The sequence below is a fragment of the Lontra canadensis genome, unplaced genomic scaffold (genome assembly GCF_010015895.1).
Source record: "Lontra canadensis isolate GAN:19392208 unplaced genomic scaffold, GSC_riverotter_1.0 scaffold3, whole genome shotgun sequence".
In the NCBI taxonomy this organism is placed as follows: Eukaryota; Metazoa; Chordata; class Mammalia; order Carnivora; family Mustelidae; genus Lontra; species Lontra canadensis.
In genome coordinates this window covers 20,919,923-20,942,428 of record NW_022630997.1, presented here as the reverse complement: position 1 = coordinate 20,942,428, position 22,506 = coordinate 20,919,923, and the positions used below count along the sequence as shown (strand labels likewise).

Sequence of the window (22,506 nt, the reverse complement as noted above, 5' to 3'; positions counted from 1 at the left end):
CCCCAGAGTCCATTGAAATTACTCAAACTAGCTAATCCTAAATCTGCTTACCCTACCTTCCTTGCACCCTCCTGCAGAAACCACAACAAAAGCTCAGGCCCATGTTTCCCATTCCACTGCCTTTCTCCCGGACTAAACCTGATACTTCCCCAGCAGGTCCCCATCGCATAATGCGGCCCCCTCCTCTTGGGATCTAGGAGGACAACAAACTATCTTCTCAAGAACAGTTGTTTTCTGATCTGTTGATCTAATCATACCTAAATAATAATAAAGTCTGGGGTGCCTGGGTGGCTCAGTCAGTTAAGCATCTACCTGTGGTTCAAGTCATGATCCCAGGGTCCTGGGATCAAGTCAGGCTCCCTGCCCAGCAGGGAGTCTGCTTCTCCCTCCCCACTGCTCATGATCTTTCTCTCTCTCTTACCCTCTCTCTCAGATAAATAAAATCTTTAAAATAATAATAATTATTATAATGATAATGATAAAGCCTATATTTTAAAACATCAGTGATACAAATACGCAGCCAGGTGGGAGACATACTGTAGGAGGAGGTCCCTTGAGAGAAGAATTAAGAATTCTGTGCTTCTCGGGACACCTGGGTGGCTCAGTTGGTTAAGCGACTGCCTTCAGCTCAGGTCATGATCCTGGAGTCCCAGGATCGAGTCCCGTGTCAGGCTCCCTGCTCGGCGGTGAGTCTGCTTCTCCCTCTGACCCTTCCACTTCTCATGCTCATTCTCTCTCTCTCTCTCTCTCAAATAAATTAAATAAATCTTTAAAAAAAAAAAAAGAATTCTGTGCTTCTCACAACTACTTCCTCATGGAATCACTAAGTGTGTTATCCCAACTCCACATTTGCTTTTCCTAGAAGCCCCCCTCCATGTTATTCTGGATGGTTTTTAAACAATCCTAAATGCCACTCCAGATAGACCTGGGTGAGTCTATTTACAGAGAGGTTCAACAATTGTGGCTGGTGTTTCCACATGTGTGCCAGAAAGCCAATATTTGAATCTCTCGGAGGCAAGTCAGTAAGTCAAGAAAGAGAGCTTTGTCAGGTGCTGTAATTGAACTGTGCTATCCTGGAGTTGCGTAGTTGAGGACCGAATGAATCAATGATCAAATATTTACTAAACGTTTCTTGAAACGTTTAGGTCAAGGAAACGACAAGAGTTGAAGAAAAAGGGAGGGGCTATCTGAGGAACAAGGCAGGGAACCTGCCACAAACATCCTCAGAAAGCCCTGCTGTGACCTCCAGAAGTAGATGGTTTTGTGTAGTTGCCTCTTCCTCCAGAAAAGACAAACGGACCATCTCCTTCTGCCTCCCCAATCTGCCCTATGAATCAGAGCTTACAGGAGAAAGCTGGAGGAAAGTCAGGAAATTCTACTTATTACCTGAGTAAGCTTAGGCTTCTTGGCTTCCTGGATTCTTTATTTGCTTGCTTGCTTCCTTCCTTCCTTCTTACCTTCCTCCTTCCCCTCCTTCACTCCCTCTCAAAACCATTTATCTACTATGTATCTTCTCCTGGGCACGGGATATAGCAGTGAGTACAGCTGACATGGATCCTGCCCTCAGAGTGCTAAGAAAGTAATGGATAAAACAGTCAATGGGAACAATCAGTAAACTGCACTGTTTTGATACAGGAAATTCAGAACCTGTGGGAACATAGAGCAAAGGCAACTACACACACAGCTGAAGGACAAGTTCAACTTCTCTGCACATGTTTCCCATCTGCCCAACAGATGTACCTACAGATACATACATTGGAGTGTTGCATGAGGTTTGGAGATGACAACTGGAAAGTACGTAGCACATTTTGTGGCTTAGAGTAGGCACTCAAGAAGTAAAGCTAATAATTTTATTATTATGAATAAAGATCTGTTCTTAGTCTTTTTCCCATGTATGCTCCATGAGCCTTACAATTTATCACCCACCAATGAACATAGTCATGATTTCCCGCTGGCCCCTTATCCTCTCTCTGCTGTCCCATTCTGCAGCTGGGTGGGCCTACAAGCAAATTATTTCTGTATTTTATTCTGATGAATGGTCTCAACCTAGGATTGGAAGTCTTCTCTCAGGGAAATGGATTTCTGATGGTAGACCTAACAGAACCATGGAAGTAATCAGAATCAAGGGGTGGTGTGTGGGGAGACAGCCTCTCCAGGACACTGGGAAGCTGAAGTTGGAAAAACAAGTGCCCAGAGATACTTAAGAACTGGCTGCTTTCTCCTCTCTGTTGAGAGTAAGGTCTTATGGCTGATGAGTTTGATTCAAGAACCCAGAAATCTTGATGTTGGTTAATGTTCTTTTAAAGCAGGACTGTTATTTAGCTGGTCTGCTTTTGTATCCTCATAACATTGTTGAAAATATTTTTAAACTTCCCTATTAGTAAATAGCTTCTGTCCCAAGTACCCTCACTCCCTGACTACTCCAGCCCCTCCTAGGGATCCCACAGACTTCTTCACAAGTCTGCATTTAAAGTATTAGCTTCTGGCACTGCAGGAGGCCTCCGGAAGTGTGTTCTGATTTTACAGGACCTTGGCTTTGCCTTAAAGGGGAGTGCACAAATTGTTAGTGATTGATAAATCACTAGTGAATGGCAAAATATGTTTAAAAACAAAGCAGCAATGGCTCAGTAAGATTTGAGTTTCTTGTTTTTGTTTTTGTTTTTTTGTTTCTTATTTTTTGGGGGGATTTTGGGTCAACTGGCAGGACCTCACCTGTGAAGAGTGTGATATTGTCAGCTGTCTATTCTCTAAGGACTAATGGCACGCAAAGGAAATGCTGCGCAAAGATATCATGCATCTGGGGCGCCTGGGTGGCTCAGTGGGTTAAGCCACTGCCTTTGGCTCAGATCATGATCTCAGGGTCCTGTCAAATAAATAAATAAAATCTTAAAAAAAAAAAAAAGATACCATGCATCTGCTCCTGTTCTTGTCACCATCCACCTTCCCTGACTTTGAAATACATTGAGAATTTTAAGGTGGGAGTGTGAAGCCTCTTTCCACTAATCTATGACCCACCTGCCCTGTGGCAGATGACCTGACGGCTAACTTTTTAAGAGATGTGTAGTCTAACACAAACAGTACCAATCTTTCTATCCATCCATTAATTCACTTACATGATAAATATTTATTAAGTTCCTACTATGTTCCAGTTACTGTGCTAAACACTGGGACTGGGGACAGTAGGAAAAAAAATGTTTTTTTTTTATTATTTTATTTATTTGACAGATAGAGATCACAAGTAGGCAGAGAGGCAGGCAGAGAGAGAGAGGAGGAAGCAGGCTCCTGGCTGAGCAGGAAGCCCGATGCGGGGCTCGATCCCAGGACCCCGGGATCATGACCTGAGCCGAAGGCAGAGGCTTTAACCCACTGAGCCACCCAGGCGCCCCAGGAAAAAAATGTTTTAATCAAAAACAGTTTCTATGCTTTCAAGGCTCACCATCCACTTGAAACAGATATGTACACAAGGGCCATAACATGGAAGGAAATCCAACAGAAGTATTTGGAGAACCAAAAGAAGACATAGGAACATTAGGGAAGGCTTCATAAAGGAAGTGATGACTAGACTGAGTCCTAAAGGGTGTACAGGAATCTTCTAAGCAGAGATTGGAAGGGAGTAGGGAGACAGCATTCCAGGCAGAAGGCACAGATTGGGCAAAGACACAGTTCTAAATGGCACGGCTCTCTGGGAATGCAGGGGTGGAACATCAGTGAATACAGGAGAAGGTGGGACTTGAGGCTAGACAGGGCCAGAGCACGCTAAAAACTACAGCATTAAATGTGAAGGCTTTCACGCAAGGAAGTGACATCATCAGCAATTTCTGATCTAGAAAGCGCACTCTGGTGACAGTGTAGAGGAGGGAGATAAGTGTGAGTCTCTGAGGATGAACACAGGCACTGGCAGATGGAGAGGGGGTGGATCTGAGAGCTGAAAGGGCAGCAGAACGGACAGAGTCTGGAGACACACTGTGTGGGAGCTGCCCAGGAGGCAGGGATGGTGGGTGGCGCCTGGGTTTGGTGCAGAACCGTGCATTATCACAGGCTAGGAACTTACCAGAAGAAGACAGTTAGGGGCCGAGAATGGCAGGTGGGATGAACTCAGTTTTGTCCCGGCTCTGTTTGAGATATCTGTGGGTTGAGGTCACCAGCAGAGAGTAGGAAACAGAAGACTGAGGTAATTGTGGAAGCTTGGAGTCCTCAATGACAGCTCAAGTTCTGGGGACAGCATGCGGAGTGAGCAGAGGAAGGGACCAGGACTGGAAGCGGTCAACAAGCGCTGCACCCCCAGAGCTGTGTGACAGCAGAGGCGTTCAGGAGACACAGGCAAAGAATAGTTACTGATTCCCAGATCTGGAAGTGGAGAGGAGACCCCCAAGGTCAGCCTCGCCTCCTGTCTGCCAGTGGGTCAAGCACGGAAGCCATTTATTGGCTTTATTATTTGTTCAAACATCTCCTCATTTTATTATGCAAATTGCATACATACTTACAAAACAACTGCATATTTGCAAATCTTTCTTCACACCAAAAAGGAACCCAAATGCCAAGCTCTATCAATTACAGATTTCTTTGCAAACACTATTTCTTTAGTAAAAGTGTTTTCCTCCTTTTTGCTCCCATTTTTATCACAACATGCTCCTAGACTCCCCCAAAATTTCATCAGCCATCTCTTTTTACACACTTATATGCATCCCAATTTCTAGCCTTTAATTTCTGGAACCTGTTTCCCTGGTTTTTCTCTTTTTCTCTCCCATTAACAAAAGCCCTGCAGCTATAGTTTTCAAATTTGGCAACTATTTTCATCTTGGTGCAATTAGCAACTGCCTCCAAACTCTTCAATCTTGAGTAATAAAAGGTCTTAGGTCTTGGATCTCCTCCTAATGACACCTTGACCTTCTGGAACAGATGTCACAAAATGACCAAGACACTGCAGCCTCCAGTCAGGTACACCCAGATGTGCCACACAGAACAAGTCTCAATCCAGGCCAAGCCCTAGTGAGTACATCTGCAAAATAGGATAATCCTAAATATCACTGAGAGCTGTGGAAGGAACTGAGATAATGCATCCTGTGTGTCGAACATAATACCTAGTACATAGTACACACTCAATACAGATTAGTATTTATTACTGTAGTTCGCCATAAACACCCCTCCCCAATCACCAACTGTATAATAATTTTCAAGAAACAGCACACTATGCCAATTCAGGGGACTGGACCAGATTATCGTTACGGGTCTTCCAGGACTAACATTCTACCACATGACCTCTAGTCTACACCAAGGAAACATGCTGGTGAACCTGACACCGCTTGTGATTACGGGGGTGGGGGAGATCTGTGTAACAGGTGTCAGTACATGAATATGAATGTTACTGGGAGCACACGCAAGAGGGGTGAACAGCAAAGGGAGAAGTGGACAGACGCCTAGCTCGAAGTCAGCTTCTCTTTCCAGAAAACCAGAAGAAAAGCCTCCTTGTTGCACTTTCTCAACAAATTACACTGACAAGATTCATTTAAGTTTTAACATTAAAAAAAAAAAAAACCACGACCCTGGTTGGGAAAAAAAAAAAGCTTCCACCTTTTAATCCTTTCCCCCCACATTATACTTTAGACATCAAAGAAATAAACACCTAAGACAAGCCTAGGCTTTCCTTCCCAAGGACTCTTTCTGCATGGGTGGACGCACAAGCTAGTTTTGACCACTTTTCCTGTTACTCCACGAGACCTTGAAAAGGTTCCTACCAGAGGCCAGACAACCATTATGAACAAAGACAGATACTGGAGCCCGGCAAACACTCCCAGCTTGTCTGTCTAATGCCCATCTCCAAACCTCCATATGCTCATTCTTCTCCTGGATGAGAAAAGTCACTCATTCTACTGAGCTTTTACTATGGGCCCAGACACCACCCTTATGACTCTGTGAGGACATTCTACTGTTATCCCCATTTTACAGATGAAGAATTGAGTTACATGAAAGTGAAATAATTCACCAAAGTTCATAAGTGACTTCTGGACACTGTCCCCAGATAGTGTGGCACTAGAACCATGCTCCCCACCACACCGAGCTATGCACCCCACTTCTATTTTCATCCCCAACTCCTTCTTATCTCCTGGTCCCCAAAAGGTGCTGTCCCCACAATACAGCCAAGGGAATTAGTTATGAGGAAGCTGAATTCTAAGCAAACATACAAATTGCTCAAAAAGTTGGTGTTTGCCAACGTACTTCATTGATAAAATATTGTACTTGCTACTTAAAGTATTTGCACTTGGGGCACCTGGGTGGCTCAGTGGGTTAAAGACTCTGCCTTCGGCTCAGGTCATGATCCCAGAGTCCTGGGATAGAGCCCCACATCAGGCTGTCTGCTCTGCAGGGAGTCTGCTTCCTCCTTTCTCTCTGCCTGCCTCTCTGCCTACTTGTGATGTCTGTCTGTCAAATAAATAAATAAAATCTTAAAAAAAATTTTTTTTAAGTATTTGCACTTGCATAAAGCATCATATTAACAAAGAGTCCCTGTTGAAATGCATCAAAAGTAGGCATTTCAGTTCACTCTGGACTCATTCTGAGGTCATCTTAGATGTCTCCAAATCCTACTCTCCACCTGCTGGAATTCAGAGAGTGAGGAAAACATTTATTCTCCGCATCAATGTTACCTCTGTGAGGCAGCTCGGGGAGGTACTCTGGGGGGCCTCTCAAGGGGCACGGCGGATGTTCCTTCCACTTGTGGGGGGCCCGGGCTACGACTTCTGGGAACCTCAGGGACTTCATTATCCTACAGCAAAAAAGGACAAGAAAGAAAAGGGAAAGTTACATTAGGCAACAGGCATAATTGGACACCATTTCCCAAAAGCCTCTCAGTCCTCCTCAGGCTTTGGCTAAAGGTTATCCGCAAACTGAAAATGAACCTAGCAAACCAGGTCAGCTTTCCATTGAGGCCTACACTCCCTGAGGAGACAATGGAGCCCAAATTATCATTAATGGCCCTTGTTCCTCAGAGTGCCCCCTGTGGGCCATCAAATTAGCATCCCCTGAGAGCTTGTGAGAAATGCTGGCTTTCCAACTCCTCGTCAGACCTGCCTGATCAGAACCTGCATATTCACAGGAGCCTAGGAGATTCTCATGCATATTAAACTTTGAGAAGCCTGCTCTGTACAACCAGAGAGAGCTGGAGAAATTTTGTTTTTAAACCCAAGTCCCTTTCTGAGACAGTGGAACCATGAGTGGTTCTCAGTCATGGGGTCATTAGCAGAAGCTGCTCACTGGAGGGGTAGCCCACCCCAAGGACCCTATCTCAGGGAGTCTCCTGGGTTGGCAGTGACCCCTCCTGTCCATCCCAGCCACTCGTCCCTGGATCAGAATAGATACTTCAGTCTAAGGGAGTAGCTCACCCTCTCCTAAGAGACCTAGTGGCTCTCAGGGGACTATTTGCCACCATGCATGCAGAGGAGCAGAAAAGGCCAGTGTACAGTGAGAGAAGAAAGCAAGTATGTCCAGGAAAGAAGAGAAGAAAGAGCATGTCGCCCTGGGGATAGACGGAGCAGCGGCCTTGGCTCCACCATTTCTCACGGCTTCTGATCCAGGCCCCAAATGTGATCTCAACCCGATTCCCTGATAGTCCTCCTGCTGCTTCTCAGAGATGCCCTCTTGGCTTAACCAGTCAGATGGAGTATCAATTTCTCTCCTCCCCTCCCTCCTTTCCTCCCTCACTTTGTTCCTTTCTTCCCTCCCTCCCTCTCTCCCTTCTTTCCTTCCTTCCTTCCCTCTCTCGCTTTTTATTGAGGTAAAATTCACCTAACATAAAATTAACCATTTTATTTTATTTTTTTAAGATTTTTTTTTAATGTATTTGACAGAGAGAGAGATCACAAGTAGACAGAGAGGCAGGCAGAGAGAGAGGGGGGAAGCAGGCTCCCCACTGAGCAGGGAGCAGGATGCTGGGCTCCATCCCAGGACCCTGGGACCATGACCTGAGCCAAAGGCAAAGGCTTAACCCACTCAGCCACCCAGGCACCCCAAAATTAACCATTTTAAAGTGCACAATTCAGTAGCACTTAGTACATTCACAATATTATACAACCACCACCTCTATCTAGTCTCAAAACATTTTCATCATCCCAAAAGGAAACACTGTACTCCCCATGTCCCCCTCCCCCCAGCCTCCGGTAACCACCAAATCGGTATTCTGTCTCTCTGATTCTACCTATTCTGGATATTTCACATAAATGGAATCCTACAGTATGTGACCTTCCGTGTCTGGCTTCTTTCATCTGGATTTCTATTTCCTGCAGTGGCGTGACCCCTCAGACGAGAAAAATGGGGGTGGGGTCCCCGCTCTCACCTCATTGTCCCCCTCCATCCCACTGCTCACGCTGAGGAGGCTCCGGGTGCTGGATCGGTTACTCGCACTGCCTGAAGGGTACAGACAAAATTAGCTGGACTGTGGATTCTCTCAGGCTAAAATAAAATGCAGGACTCTAGCACTTACTTATTTTTACCGATAGAAACAATACAGAAGCTGTGAATACGGGATCTTCAAAACGCTGCCATCTTATATCATTTTATTAGTGTTTAGATTTTCTTTCAGCATAAAATGAAATGGTTCACCTTCTTATTACCTTTTTTTTTCTTCGCTTTACCAGCGCCATTTACTGAGGGCTTACCACACATTACATGCTTTAAAAACATGACTGCACTTAATCCCTGTGAAAATCCTATCTGATATTAGTGGTCTGGTTTGTCAGACAAAGAAGCAGAGATGCTCTCTTTCTTTCTTATTCAGTGGTATTTCTAAAATCTGCAAACATCTTGTTGTTAAAGTGTTTTTTTTTTTTTTAGGAATTACAGCAAGCATGTAATCACACACACAAACGCACACACAGACACACACACATATATACCTTCTAATAAGGGGCCAGTTTGATACAGACAAAATACAAACTCCAAAGCATAATTTATGCTCACAGTAGGAACTATGACTGTGTGAGTTTAGGTGCTCAAGGCTTTTGAATTGGGAATGTATCACCTACCTATCTTATTAGGACAGCTCTATCCAATAGAACTTTCTGGAAATATTCTATTATATACTATCCAATATGGTAGCTTGTGCATACCAGGAACGGTTTTAATTAACTTCAATTTAAATAACCATATTTGGCAAGTGGCAACCATACTGGACAAAGAGAATTAGAACAAGCTCAAATATGTGATGATCCAGGAGTAAAAAAAAAGAACAACAGTCAGTCAACTAAGACAAAAAACCTGACTTTAGTTTACCACTGTCACCACTAGCAGTATTGCCAGATCTTGGGTTTACTGAATTTCCCTTAAAACAGCCCCTCATCATATTAGTTAATAAGGAAATAGTCTTAGTTTCAACTTCATTATGGTATCAATTTTGACCTAATTAATTCAGATGTGTGTTGAAATAGAGCAAGTTAAGATTATAATTTTGGATTATTTCCTAGAAGTAGATGTTTACATTTAAAATAATATATCAAAATACTTAATAAGCCAGGGGATTCAGAGTTTGCTTTTTAAGGAGCATGTGACCCTTTTCCTTTCTAGTCAGGCACCTGTACATAGAAGTATCCACTTGGCCAGAATGTCCCCATCCTACCCTTAGCCACAAGGCTAAAACCTCAGGCTCCAATGCTCAGGGCAAATGCTATGGAAACCTTTCCAGATTCCCCCAGTGGAAGCAACCCCTCCCAGTCCTGTGGAGTCAAGCCTCCTGTCCTTCACCATTCTTCATGCCACTCCCTCACAACAAACCAGCCTCCTTCTGAAAGTTGTCCATTGACAGAGAGCAGAAAGTTGGCCAGGCACTGGCTCCGGGACCCTACAAATTCATACTCATCAGTTCTCATTATGCCTTCCCTGGGTACTCCTAAATCTTGAACCCCCAAGTTTGGCTTTGAACCTTGGCTCCCCGGTTCATCTGTCCTGGCCCTCTCCCCTCCCCAGGCTGACTTTCTTACCCACATCCCCTCTGGACTGCATGGTTGGTAGGAGGCTCTGGCCCCTGTCATCTCCCCTCTAGCCCGGGGTGGGGGGGTGGCAGTGCCTTCCTCTTCCAGGCCTGTGTCACCAGGAAGAAAGAACAGACAAGCATCTAGCTCATGCTAGTTTTATGTTTTCTCTACTCCACCACAAGGCCCCTGAAGATGGTCTCTGTTTCTTTTTCATCTTTATATCTCCAGTGTATAGTCTCACTCAGAATACATAGAGCAACCCTCAAATATTTGATGGATAAATGAATGAGGGGGAAAAAGTGACCAAATATAATACCCTTAAAAAACATGGACCCAACAATCTACAAAAAGGCTAAAAGTCTTTCTGTAATAAAATTTGTGTTCTGTTAAACATAACATTAATATACTTTACTAAAATCTTGGTTATGACCAGATTTAACCTGCAACTGTTCTTCTGTGGTTCCCAAGAGATGACAGCTGCTCTGATCAATATGACATTAGTGAGTGCGATGCAAGGCAAAGCCTGATAAGCACCTGCACATCAGAGTCTATCCTCCTGGAATATTCCCTTTCTGGACTGTGTTACCATATAAGTATAAGGAGTTCAGGCTTCTGACTTAGAGGCCATAAGGGGAGAGGTCCCAAAGGATGACAGAGCATCTAGGATGGTCCCACCCATGCCGTGCTTACAGCTGAGGACACATACAGGAGTGAGTGACCCCAACTCACCCACGTGGAGTGGAGTTAAACCAGCTGCACTGAGTCTTGCCCAAGTGCACTATCAAGTATAAATAAATGTACACTTCAAGCCACTGTGTTTTATGGTGGTTCGTTACATAGCAATAGATAACTGAAACTGTATAGCAGGGACTGGAGTAAAATCCGCTGGTCTGGCATTTCATAACATTTTTTAACCAGACGAGATAGCCATCCCTGGGCCATAAACCATTGCACAAAGTAAAAAGCACACTTTATGCTTTCCATTTCATCTTTACCTCAAAGTAAAACATACACATAAAATCATTTAAGTTAATCCGAACCTGAAATGAGTACTTCCCATTTGTCTTGTTACATTTCCCCCTCCTCTCCACCCTGGAATGCACAAAGGATCTGTACCACTGTGGTCCTCCACCTCTCATCTGAGAGATGAGCCACCTGCCTCGGGCTTCCTCAGCCAGCTGCCATCACTGGGAAAAGCTCTCCCATTTCTGAACTTGTCAGAATTCTCTAATTTGCCTTAGGAGGGCTTTGGATACACATTACCACGCCCCATTATGGAAGGAGGAGTTTTCTCTTCTACCCAGTGGAGGTGTCCCCTGTGGTCACGTGATAGGCTTTGGGTCTGTTTCAACAGGTAGCAGTGGCAGGAACTAGAAGCCAAGAAAAAATCGGGGCCTGCTCCCACCCTGGCTTCACTGACGGTGTGACCTTGCACAAAACTCTTTCCTGCTCTGGATTATACATGCGCAATCCGTAAAGTAAGAAGGGAGACAGGGGTGGGGTTCTTGACCTAAGGCCATGGATGGGCAACCCCGTGTGTGTGTGTGTGTGTGTGTGTGTGTGTGTGTGTGTACATACACGCTCCCATGCATTTCTCTGGGAAGAACATCCAGAGCACAGATCAGATTCCCAAACGGTCTCTGATGCAGAAAAGATCAAGAACCCTTGGGTTTAGATGACCTTCCTATCCTCATATCCATTTGGGGGTTCTCTGCCTGACATTTAGGAAGCCACGAGTCCTGAAATTCAGTCCCAAGTCTCCTATTCTTTCCTTGTTTTCCTAGCTCTTTTGAAAATGCTCAACTGTGCAAAAGAAGGGAAACGGCATCTATTTTGCTGGTGAAGCCAGTGTGTCTGAGGTGCGCTACCGCCACCCTAGACATGGAACCAAAGCCCCCACTCCTGCATATCCATAAGCAGGAGTTGTCTGTTGCAATCAGACTCCATCAAGCTTTTCAGCCAAAATGTCTCCCACATTTCCTAATTGGATCCTCAACTCCTCCATAAGGTTAGAATTCTCAAATATGAGTCCATCATTTTCTCATGTTTCTGACTTTGCACCCTTTCCTTCTCCTTACCACAGCTGAGGAAGCAGAAGGGACAGTGGTTGAGGGTCTGGGTCTCGGATCCAGGCTGCCCAAGTTCAAATCCTGATACCCCCACTTATTAGCTGTTTAACGTGGGGCAAGGCATGAGGACTCCTGTTTCCTCCTCACTAAACACAGGTCATGGTGCCTATGCCATAGAGCTATTGTGAGAATTAATCAGAGAATATATAGAAGAGGCTTAGCATATAGTAAATGCTCAGTAAATATTAACTAGTGTCATTACTAGGTTTTTCTAGTTATAAAAGGAACAGTGTAATAAATTATTACACAAACCTGGCTTTAGGGCATAGTGATATAAAAGATCTTTGGTTCTCTGAAAAAAGGTAAACTGCACAGGCTAAATGTCCCCCATTTCTTATACCCCCAAACCCAAATCAGGCTCCAGCTGGGGTCTGCTGGGCTCACAACAGACTGTTCCCAAAGCCCAAAGGCACCGCCGGGAATGCAGATGTGAAGGCACACCCCCTCCCCTGCTCACTTGCTGTGCTGGAGGTACTATCTGTTTTCCAGTCTCCTCGCCTTAGCTCTGTCCTTGGGGGAAAGGCGCTTTTCCGGGGGCCGCTCTCATAGACTCCAAACTCCACTTTCCCAGGCAGGTGCTGTGAGTGCCGAATTGGGACAGTGATCTCCAAGTCTGGAATTAGAAGAAAAAGAGATAAGCTTCGAGGCACCTGCGACCCGCCAAACTGTTCATCTGCTCCCTCTCCGCCCGCCTCCCTGGCCCGAACCTTGTGGGTGCCTGTTGGGGAGGGGAAGGGAGGGAAAGGAAGGGAGAGAGTGTGGGAAGGGGGAGGGGGCCCTGCCCAATTCAACACTGAAACTTCACAGACTCCTGTGTGGCCATCACTACGTGACAGAGGAGAGGGGTGGAGGCATGGGAGAAAGCGAGACTAATGCTTCCACGTCAGGCAGAGAGCCTGAGACTGGGGAGAGGTCTGGGGCTACAGTTCTCCCACTTTCCAGCTGTGGGATGTGGAGTACTTCCCTTTCAGAAGGAGAGCCCGTGAGCACTGTTGACCCTAAAGCTGGTTATCCTATGCTCCAGCAGAGTTCTAGGAGCTTCCCAACACCCACAAAGTAAACAGTATTATCACCATTCCCCAACGAAACTAGTTCCAGAAAAGTGGAGTAGCACATGGCTGGTAAGTGGGACAGCTGGGACTTGAACCCAGGCTTGGAGTCCAGGCTCCTAACCACTACTCATATGGCCTCTGAATCCCTCAACAAATGATGGGTGCTAGGTGCACAGTCTGCAACTGACAGCAACGGCCCAGAGGGCTAATTAAAGTAAGTCCATCAGCCCCATAAAAGGTTCTGAGACTTGTGAGGCTGATCAGTGGCGTTGGACCTGACAGACTTAGGAAGAGATTATTCCTTCGCTCTGCACAGCATTAAACTGGTCTCTTGACTGGCTTAGCCCTGCCCAGTAGTTGATCTTCAATCCTTCCTAGATTTCCACCCTGGGTTCTAGACTGAGCAGAACAAAATATCTGTGGGGGCCCATTGCCCACTTCCTCCATGGGAGAGTGTGAACAACAGGTGAGCTCAAGTCACAGGGCTTCCGTGATGCCCTGATCATTCCCAAGTCCGGGCTCAGGGCCTCAGGGAGAGGTGTGAGCTCCGTGTACTTTCCAGCCAGGTGCTCTTATCTCCAGGGCCCCACATCCTCCTCCGCCTCTCCTCTGCTGTGGGACGGGTGCGGCCAGGGGTTCAGGGAGTCCAGGAGCAGAGGCGGCTCCTCGAACCAAAGCCAGAATCTGCCCAAGAACCTCGAATAGGGAAATGACAGCCATAGGAAAGAGGAAGTTCGAGGACAGGGTAAACCGAGCCTGTGGGAAACACTCCACGCAGAGGATGCCACAAAGCTGGACTGTGGTTTGCGTGGACCTCACACACGCCTCATCCTGGAGACGGGTTCCAAGGGCAGTGTTTGGTCCTAGTATTAAACCAGCTTTCTAGGTCTCAGTGTGACACAGATCTTTCCCACACCCTCAGGCTTTCCTCATTACCACGGCGAAGGGCAAGCAGCCTCCTGAGCCTGGAACCACGTGGGCAGAGCCCCGCCGGCTGTTCTGCACCTGGGTGTGGGCCCAGAGCATCTTGGGGCCCAAATGGTTGTGAGCCTTTTATTATTTTTTTTCCTCAGCTTTGACCTGGTATTTTTTTTTTAACAACACTCTCTTAAAGGGAGGTTCTTATCTGCTTAATTCACTTTGAGGCCCCGGTTTCCCACCCTCAACCGGTTCTAGGAGGAAGGAAAGTAAAATACACAGGAAAAAAAGATAGGAGTCAGAAGTTCAAAAAATCAAGTAGAGCCAGTCTATCAAAGCCTGATATTCTTAGAAGAAAGAAACAACGGTAGGAATAGCAACCAGCACTATATTGCACAGTACTTTTCCCAGAGCGTGTCCACATGGGTCATTATACCTGCTCTGAACTTCACTTCTTCCCCGTGAACTTGATAAGTCAGGTACAGCCATGGGTGAGGAAACTGAGGCACAGAGTGGTTTAAGGGATTGTCCTGGATCATAAAGGGATGCAGTGATTGGAGTGGAGGGACGGGAGCCCAGGCTGCCTGGCACCTGGCCTGCTCCTCCCTGTCCTGCCGCAGATGAGCCCCACACACACCCAGAACACAAATATGGAATGTCTTCAACTGGGGTGTCCAACAAGCCACGGGCCGTGCCAGCCCCTCTGAGCTACACCATCCATGTTCTACACCATCCCAGCAAGAACAAAACAACTCCTCAAGGCTGAAGAAAGACTAGCACGTTATTATGAACAGAATCTTACTTTTTAATTATCCTTGGTATTCTAACTCAAATCAGAGGAAAATAGTTACCACTTTTCTTTCCTAAGGCAAATGAGATTTCTAAATAAACAGAGACAGCCCTTATGTTTAGAATGGGCTCCATTCCTAGAAAAGGTCCTTTAAGAAGAAATGCCATTTGTCAACCCTAATTTTCCTACAGATCGATGTTACCCTGTGTCACTGGTTTCTAAATGCTTTTCTTTTTTCTTTTTCTTTTGGCAGGGGTGGGGAGGAAGTAGAGTTCTTTTCTTTTCTTTTTTTAAGATTCTATTTATTTATTTGAGAGACAGAAAGAGAGAGAGAGATTGAGAGAACAAGCACGAGGAGGGGCAGAGGGATAAGCAGGCTTCCTGATGAGCAGGGAGCCTGATGTGGGACTTGACCCCAGGACCCTGGGATCATGACCTGAGCCGAAGGCAGATACTTAACCAACTGAGCCATGCAGGTGCCCAGGAAAGCAGAACTCTTTCCTCTGGTAAAAACAAAAGCTCAATGTGGAAAACAGATTATTTCTTTTTTTTAAGGAGATGCAATGGTCAAAGCAGAGTAGGTTGCCCTAAACCTATCACAATCCTAATCTCTTCCCCTGCATTCCCCTACCCCACCCCAGATGTCTACCCTATACTTCCACAAGCACACACAAGCAGCACTGGGGCTACACAGTGAATATAACATGGAGCATAGGGTCCAACTTCCAAACTGCCTGAGGCTTTCTCTGGAAACTAGATGACAAGCACCCCTCCCCCAAGGGGCTTCCCCCAGACATGGGAGCTGGTGTATAAATGCCCCACTTTTTGGCCCCTTCCATGGTGCTGTCCATTGAATCCCAGTGTCTCCAGGGACAAGAAGCTCCAGTCTCCACAGTGGTAACTGCATTTTGCTGGTCCCCTCTCTCTTCCTCTCTCACTTCCCCACTCCCCCTGTGTTCCCCGGGATCATCTCCCACATCAGCTCTTTGTTCTCAAATCCTTGTCGGGGAAGAAAATGTTCTAGAAATGGATCATGGTAATGGTTGCATGATATGGATGTATTTAACACCACTGAATTATACATTTAGGATCAAGGATAAATTTTATGTTATGGGTATTTTACCACAATAAAAAACAAAAACAAGGGGTGCCTGGGTGGTGCAGTCAGTTAAGTGTCTGACTCCTGGTTTCAGCTCAGGTCCTGATCTCAGGATTGTGAGATCAAGCCCCGAGTTAGACTTTGCATGGAGCACAGTCTGCTTGGGGCTCTCTTTTTGTCTCTCCCCACTGTGCTCTCTCTCTCAAATAAATAAATAAATCTTTTTAAAAAAGTGAACATGAAAGGAAACTCTTGGGGCTGATGGGTAGAACATTCTCCCTATGGGGGAATGTGGTCCCCAGTTGTTCTGGTCTAGTGTCAAATTAGATATGGTTTGATTTTCTACTAGTTATGACATTAATCAAAGCCCCTAATGTAAAAGTAAAATACTTAACACCTCCCCCTCAAACCTAGCCAGAGGGTCTTCCTCTTGAACAGTAGAGGGGAAGGGAAGCGAGGGCATCTACCCATGTTCCTTTGAAAAAATGTAGACCTTGACCATTCTAGTGTGACGACACTGACAGGTATCACTTATTCAGAGCTGATTAGCTTTGGGTGAACTTTGTATAATGTTCCAAAACCCAGGATTCCAGGACTAGACCCTGGATGGAGAGTCTCAGCCCAGTGCATGCTCCCTGGGAGGCCCTGACTGAGAGGACACCAGCTGCTGTGCAGGTGTGTGGTCCGTAGGGTGTATCCATGTGCCAGGCATCTGCACGAGGCCCCAGCTGTCCCCTAACTTGTTCGATCCTCACAATACTCTAATGGGGGAGGCATTTTTATTTGTGCCACTTTGTAGATGAGGACTGAGGCTCAGTTGGGGTACTTATCTTGTCTGGTTCCCAGCTAGTTGAGGGGAGCAGCAGCTAGGAACTTGACCCTAACCCTGAATGCCACAAGGCCCACTCTGGTCCCCTTTGACTCTCCACCGTGTATGTGGGTCTTGCTTCTGCGTCTCCATTGTCTGGGTGGTAAAGGTGTGAGAACACCCAGTGGGCTCAGTTCTGGACCCCCGCTGACCAACGCTTGTAATTCTAACACTACAACTCTCGGGACTTCAAACACTCACGCACCACCAAATCACAACTTTTTTGAGGCTGTCCCTGAGTCAAAGTGTGAAATGTTTCATTTAATCAAGGCTTCTGTCTTTGGGTTTATGCATTCTAGTTTTAAAAAGCACCTCATCCCTTTTCCCACCTAGAACCTGTGGTCTGACCTGAAGATTACTATGCAACTCTTGAACCAGATTTTCTGCCTTCTCTCCTTTCTCCTCCCTTCAGCCGGGAGGGCAAACACGTGTGAGTTTCGGTAGTGGAAGCATACATGTAAAATCTAGCCACCCAAGCAGACATCTTAGGATGACCTCTCTGACCTTCTGCCATGGTTATAACCTCTGTGTGCCTCTTTTCCCAAATGGTCAAAATCATTAATATTCAGTAGGCTACTGCCAGATGCAAAACACTGCACTAGGCATTGTGGGGCAGGCTCTCGCTGGGAAAATCAGACCTACACAAGGAAAAGACTAACTCATAAATTACCCAATGGTAAAGATCTTGCTTTACGGGTCTCTATGTCTGGCAGAGAACCTGGCGCTCAGGTAGATGTTTGTGGAATGAATGAATGGTGTTACCAAACATTTTATTCCAACAGAGACTCCTTGAGCCCAAAGTACAGTCCTACATTCTGGGGATTCAGCAAAGCTCAGAACAGCCAAGCTCTTGTCCTCAGGGAGCTTATGGAAGGTGACGGTGGGGGAATGGGCCAGAAAATTACCGGGAGAATAGGCACATAATTTCAGTCTGTGATATGTGAAAAGAGTGTGAGTAAAGGCACATGAGTGGCAGAGGGTCACTCTGGAGAGAATGTGGAGAAGTCCTCTCTGAAGAGAACTTAGAGCCAAATTCTGAAGGAGGAAAGAGCCAGTCAGTGAAGACATGGGAAAAGTGGAGGAGGGACAAGTGCAAAGGCCCTGGGGAGGGCTGTTCTTGACTTGTTAGAGGAACAATAAAGGAGTCCTTTGGGATGAGAGCACAGGGTTGAAAGGGAAAGTGGAGGTCAGTGAGGTGAGCTCAGGGCCGAGACCACGTAGGCCTTCTCAGGCCACAGTGAGGAGGGTGATTTTACTCTGGGTGGGACCGGAGCCCTGGAAGGTTTTGAGCAAGGGACTAGCATGATCAGATCTTTTATTTTTTAAAAGGTCACTGGCTGCAGTTTGGAGGATTAACTGTAGAGAAGTGAGAGTAGACATGGGGAGACAATTGAAGAGGTGCCTCATTCATCCAGGAAGAGATGATGGCGGCCTGCATGCTGCTGTGGCAGGGGAGACAGTCAGAAATCATCAGACTGAAGATGCATTTTGGAGGCAGAACCTCTGGGAATTGATGGTTTGAATGCAGGAATGAAGTAACAGAAATCAGAGGCAGCAAAAGAGAAGTGCTGGATGAATGCAAGGGATAGTAGGTCCTATAAATACTCATGTAGGGAAGGGGGTGCAGGGGCCCAGGAAGGCCTCACGGAGCAGGTGCTGCTGGCTGGGTCTTGCAGCCCAGGAGTCTTCACACAGGAGAGAAAGAAAAGGCATGAGCAAGAGGCCTGTAGGAGGAAGATGTCATTTTTAAAGACTGGGGTGTCACCTGTCTGGCCAGGGTCATGAGAAGTCAGGCTACTGAGGGCAGTTGGAGACAGACTATGGAAGTTATACACAAACTTAGTCCTTTATTTACTAGGGCTCTACTCAAGATCCAAGAGTTTCTGGAAGGCTTTTATTGCCAGCTCTACTTGGTATAGGCTGGCCAAAATCAATCATAGAGACCCACCATGCCAGAGGCTCTTGGTGGAAATATTCAATGTAGGCAAATGCCCATTATTGCTCAGGGCTAGCTGTGCGAAGAGGCCTGGTCCTCCGTGTAGACAACTGGAATGTGTGGTCCTGCTATTGGACCCCTACTCCGCCTGGCAGAAGCCCTGCCACTGCTGGGTCCTGTCTTCTGAAGCACTGTGTGCTGTGGACGCCCGGGATGCCATTCCCTGCTTCATTCAGAAACAGATACTATGTGCATGAGATTTTCTCCTTTCTCTGCTCAAAAAACATGTCTTCCTAAATGCAAAGGGGGAGAGAGAGGTGCCTAAGGAGAAAGTTTTATCCTCCTCTTTGAATGAGAGGATGGGAGATGCAGAGGTCAATCCTTTCACTTCCTTGGTGACATGTCTTATGGGCCGGGTACTAGAGACACAGAATAAACAAGACAGGGGCCCCTGGGTGGCTCCGTTGGTTAAGTGTCTGACTCTTGGTTTTGGCTCAGGTCAGGATCTCAGGGTCGTGGGATGGAGCTCTGCCCCGCACTCTGCACTGAGTGTGGAGCCTGCTTAGGACTCTTTATCCCTCTCCCTCTGTCCTCTCACACCCCACATGCTCTCTCGCAAAAAAAACAAAACAAAACAAAACAAAAAAACAAGACAAAGCCATTGCCCAAAAGAACCTCAGAGTACAGTGGGGTACCCAGAACTGTAAACAGGGTGATAGGCACTGGGCAAGCTCTGCCCATTCCAGCCACAGCAGAGAGGAGAGTTAGAAACAACAGATGCCAGCAGCCCCCACAATGCAGCAACCCCAAAAGCTACATACCTGCCTGCTTCCCTGATTTTTGCTTCTCCCTTTGTCTTCGGGTGATGCTGTCTCTCAGCCGTTTAAGATTTTCCTGGAAAAAAATTCAGTTCATTTTCAAAGTATATACGAGAAATAATACCCTCTGGGCATTAAGAGTTTCTTTCAGATTTTATGCTGTTTGCAAGATACATTCCATTGCAATAACATCTCCAACATGCAAATGAGGCTGAGCACATTTGCCATTGGCCCCTAGAGAAATTCAAGTACTCATAGAAGTTGTGCCTGAAGAGCAGACCCCTTTCCTACAACGAAGAGTCTCCCCTCCACTCTGGTTCCCACCTCCTTCCCAACCTTATAACCCCCTGCCCTCCTCCTTGCAGGCTCCTTTACCAAGCCAGTCCTGTAGTGTTTGGAAATACTCCATGCACCTATCTGTCTCTGAGACCCTTTGAATGTGAAGGGCAATGATGCCTCCCCATCAGTTCGTTCCAGGTCTGGGTCAAGGTCCACCTTCTGCCTTAAGGCTCTCCAGACCGCCCCAGGCCTTAGTGACCATAGACGCCCCCTGGCCCTGAGCTATGCGGCCTGGACCAGCTTGTTTGTGCATGTGATGTGTATGTCCTTGGGGTGTGTGTGTGTTGAATCTTCAGAGAGACTTTGCACTCTTAAAGGCCAAGACACCAGGCCTTATAGCTTTCCAAGAGCATGCAGTCGAGTCTATTAGTCATTAAGCAAAGGTTGAATAGACATGTGAGGGCTGCAATCTGTTGCTATTTTAGTAACAACTACCTCAAAGTAGCTGAACATCCGAGAAAAAATGCCCAGGGACTGACATCTAGACATCCAGAAAGGTCCCCTGAGGGAGCCAAAGGAGGCCAGCGTGGGAGGGGTGTTTGGACTGTGACTATAGCTGAGACTGAGCTGGGTCCAGGAAGCAGCAGGGAAACACGGGAAGGTGTGGGCTGGGCACAGCTTTAAGGTCTGATAGAGTGGAGGTGGGAAGAGTTGGCAGCAAGGAGATCCACCACCTAGAGACTATGTGGCAGGCCCCAAGAAGATGCCAGAAGCTGGCACCGGAGGGGATAGCAAGGAAGGAGCCGATGCAAGAGGAAGGACATCACAGAGCAAAACAAGCAACACATGCAGCTGGCTGGAGACAGGGGAGTGAGGGAGAAGAGCCCAAGGGATGGAAAGTCTCAACCTCAGTGTCTGGAAGGTAACAGTGCGGTGAACAGAAATGGGGAGCCAGGAAAGGGAAGCAGCCCCAAGGTATGGTTTGTTGCTGGACATGCTGCAAGTTGTGAGCGCCTCAGCAGGACACACCCCGCTGGTGGCTGCACCAGTCCACAGGTGGGACCGGAAAGGGGACACGGATTCAAGACCACCTTCACAGAGAAGGACCTGAAGGGAACCTGGGTGGTGCCCACTCACAGGAGGGGAAGTGAAGGAGACAGACAAGTGGACAGAGGCGTAGAGGAAAGGGAAGATGGGGGCAGCCCCCAGAACAGTCTTCACAACCACTGGTCCCGGGATGGGGGATGCTCTAGAAATACCCAGAGGCTCTCAGGGCACAGAGTAGGGTCAGCTCCCACAGGCTGGGATTGCCTGCCATGTCAAATATGAGCCCCCGTTGACAGCCACACCCAAGAGTTCTAGGCACGTTCATGGGACCAGGAGAAGCCTCTTGGATACAGACAGAGACGGCTAACATCTGCTTTGCATTTACTGTGTGCCCGGCATGCTGAGTCCTTTACGTGGTTTACTTTGTCCAATGTTCTCCTTTTACATGTGAGATGGGAAACAGAGGTACAGAAAAGCTGAGGTCATCCAGCCCCGAGTGACAGAACAAGGATGTGACTTGGGCTGCCAGGCCCCGGAACCCTGGCTGCTCTTAACTACCATGCTCCGTGGGCCAATGACCGGCCAGGAAGAAGAAAAACGTTGTTTGCCCAAAGCCAGGCTATCCCCGTAGGACCGCAGCTTCCCTGCGTCTCCTGAAAGAGGAGGACCCCAGGTTCCTGTCGGCACTGGAGCACCACCTCACCGTCAGATCTCCAGGAGGAGGGAAGCCGGCCGGCAGAGCGGGGGACCCTCTTTCAGGGAGCACTAAGAAGGCAGAAAGTGTAGTGAAGGGAGCATAGACCCTGGCGTGAGAAAGGGCTCCTCTGCCTCACTACTCTCCAAACCTCAGTTATCTGTAAAATGGGAACAATGGTACTCCCCTTGCAATGCACACTATGAGCAACAGAACAGGTTAGGTCATTCAACACTGAGCATTGTCAGTAGACTGCTGGCCCAGCTGGACAAATGCTGCTCGATGACTCACTACTCCCACGCTAGAGAGACAGGACTCCATCTCTGCAGTAGGTGAGTGCTGGTCCTGCTGCCCCTCCCCCCAACAGCAGGTGTGTCAGGTCTTCTGAGGACAGAGGACAGAATACACACCTTCTGGGAAGCACCATGGGGAGATGGGGAGAAAAAGCAACCATTCTGATCCTGCCTTTCCCTCCACTTCCCAGGTGAGGGGTCTTGGACCTGTCCCCTAACGCCCTAGGCACAGCTTCTTCTTTCTAATACGAAGGGGCTGGACCACAGATATGCTTCCTAAAGTCAAGTCTGAGTTCTTCCAATTGCTTTATATTGTGCATGAAGTACACATGTGGAGTTATATAGATTCTTACAAAAATAACAGGAGTCTTGGGTGCCTGGGTGGCTGAGTCGGTTAAGCATCTACCTTCAGCTCAGGTCATGATCTCAGGACCCCTGGATCGAGCCCCGTGTTGGGCTCCCTGCTCAGCGAGGAGTCTGCTTCTCCCTCAGCCTGTCGCTCCCCCTGCTCATGCGCTCTCAAATACATAAATAAATAAATAATCTTTAAAGAACAAAACAGGAGTCTCCTCTAGGAGACCCATCCTCCAATCCCAGTCTCCTGAGTGGTCACCCTAGCGA

General features: G+C 47.1%; 1 protein-coding gene across 5 annotated transcripts in view; it reads right to left on the bottom strand.

Annotated features, from left to right (window-relative positions):
• PIK3AP1 (phosphoinositide-3-kinase adaptor protein 1) overlaps positions 1 to 22,506 on the bottom strand; it is a 115,855-nt gene that overhangs the window by 4,021 nt on the left and 89,328 nt on the right. For 4 of the 5 annotated variants that reach the window (XM_032883298.1, XM_032883315.1, XM_032883326.1 and 1 more), the window contains 4 exons: positions 19,576 to 19,648; positions 12,549 to 12,704; positions 8,330 to 8,400; positions 6,645 to 6,763 (listed from right to left, as the gene is read on the bottom strand). In XM_032883298.1, coding sequence (XP_032739189.1) covers positions 6,645 to 6,763; positions 8,330 to 8,400; positions 12,549 to 12,704; positions 19,576 to 19,648 — 419 coding nt within the window. Of the gene's footprint in view, positions 1 to 6,644; positions 6,764 to 8,329; positions 8,401 to 12,548; positions 12,705 to 19,575; positions 19,649 to 22,506 lie in introns of those variants that run through there. The other variant, XM_032883306.1, reaches the window with a different exon arrangement.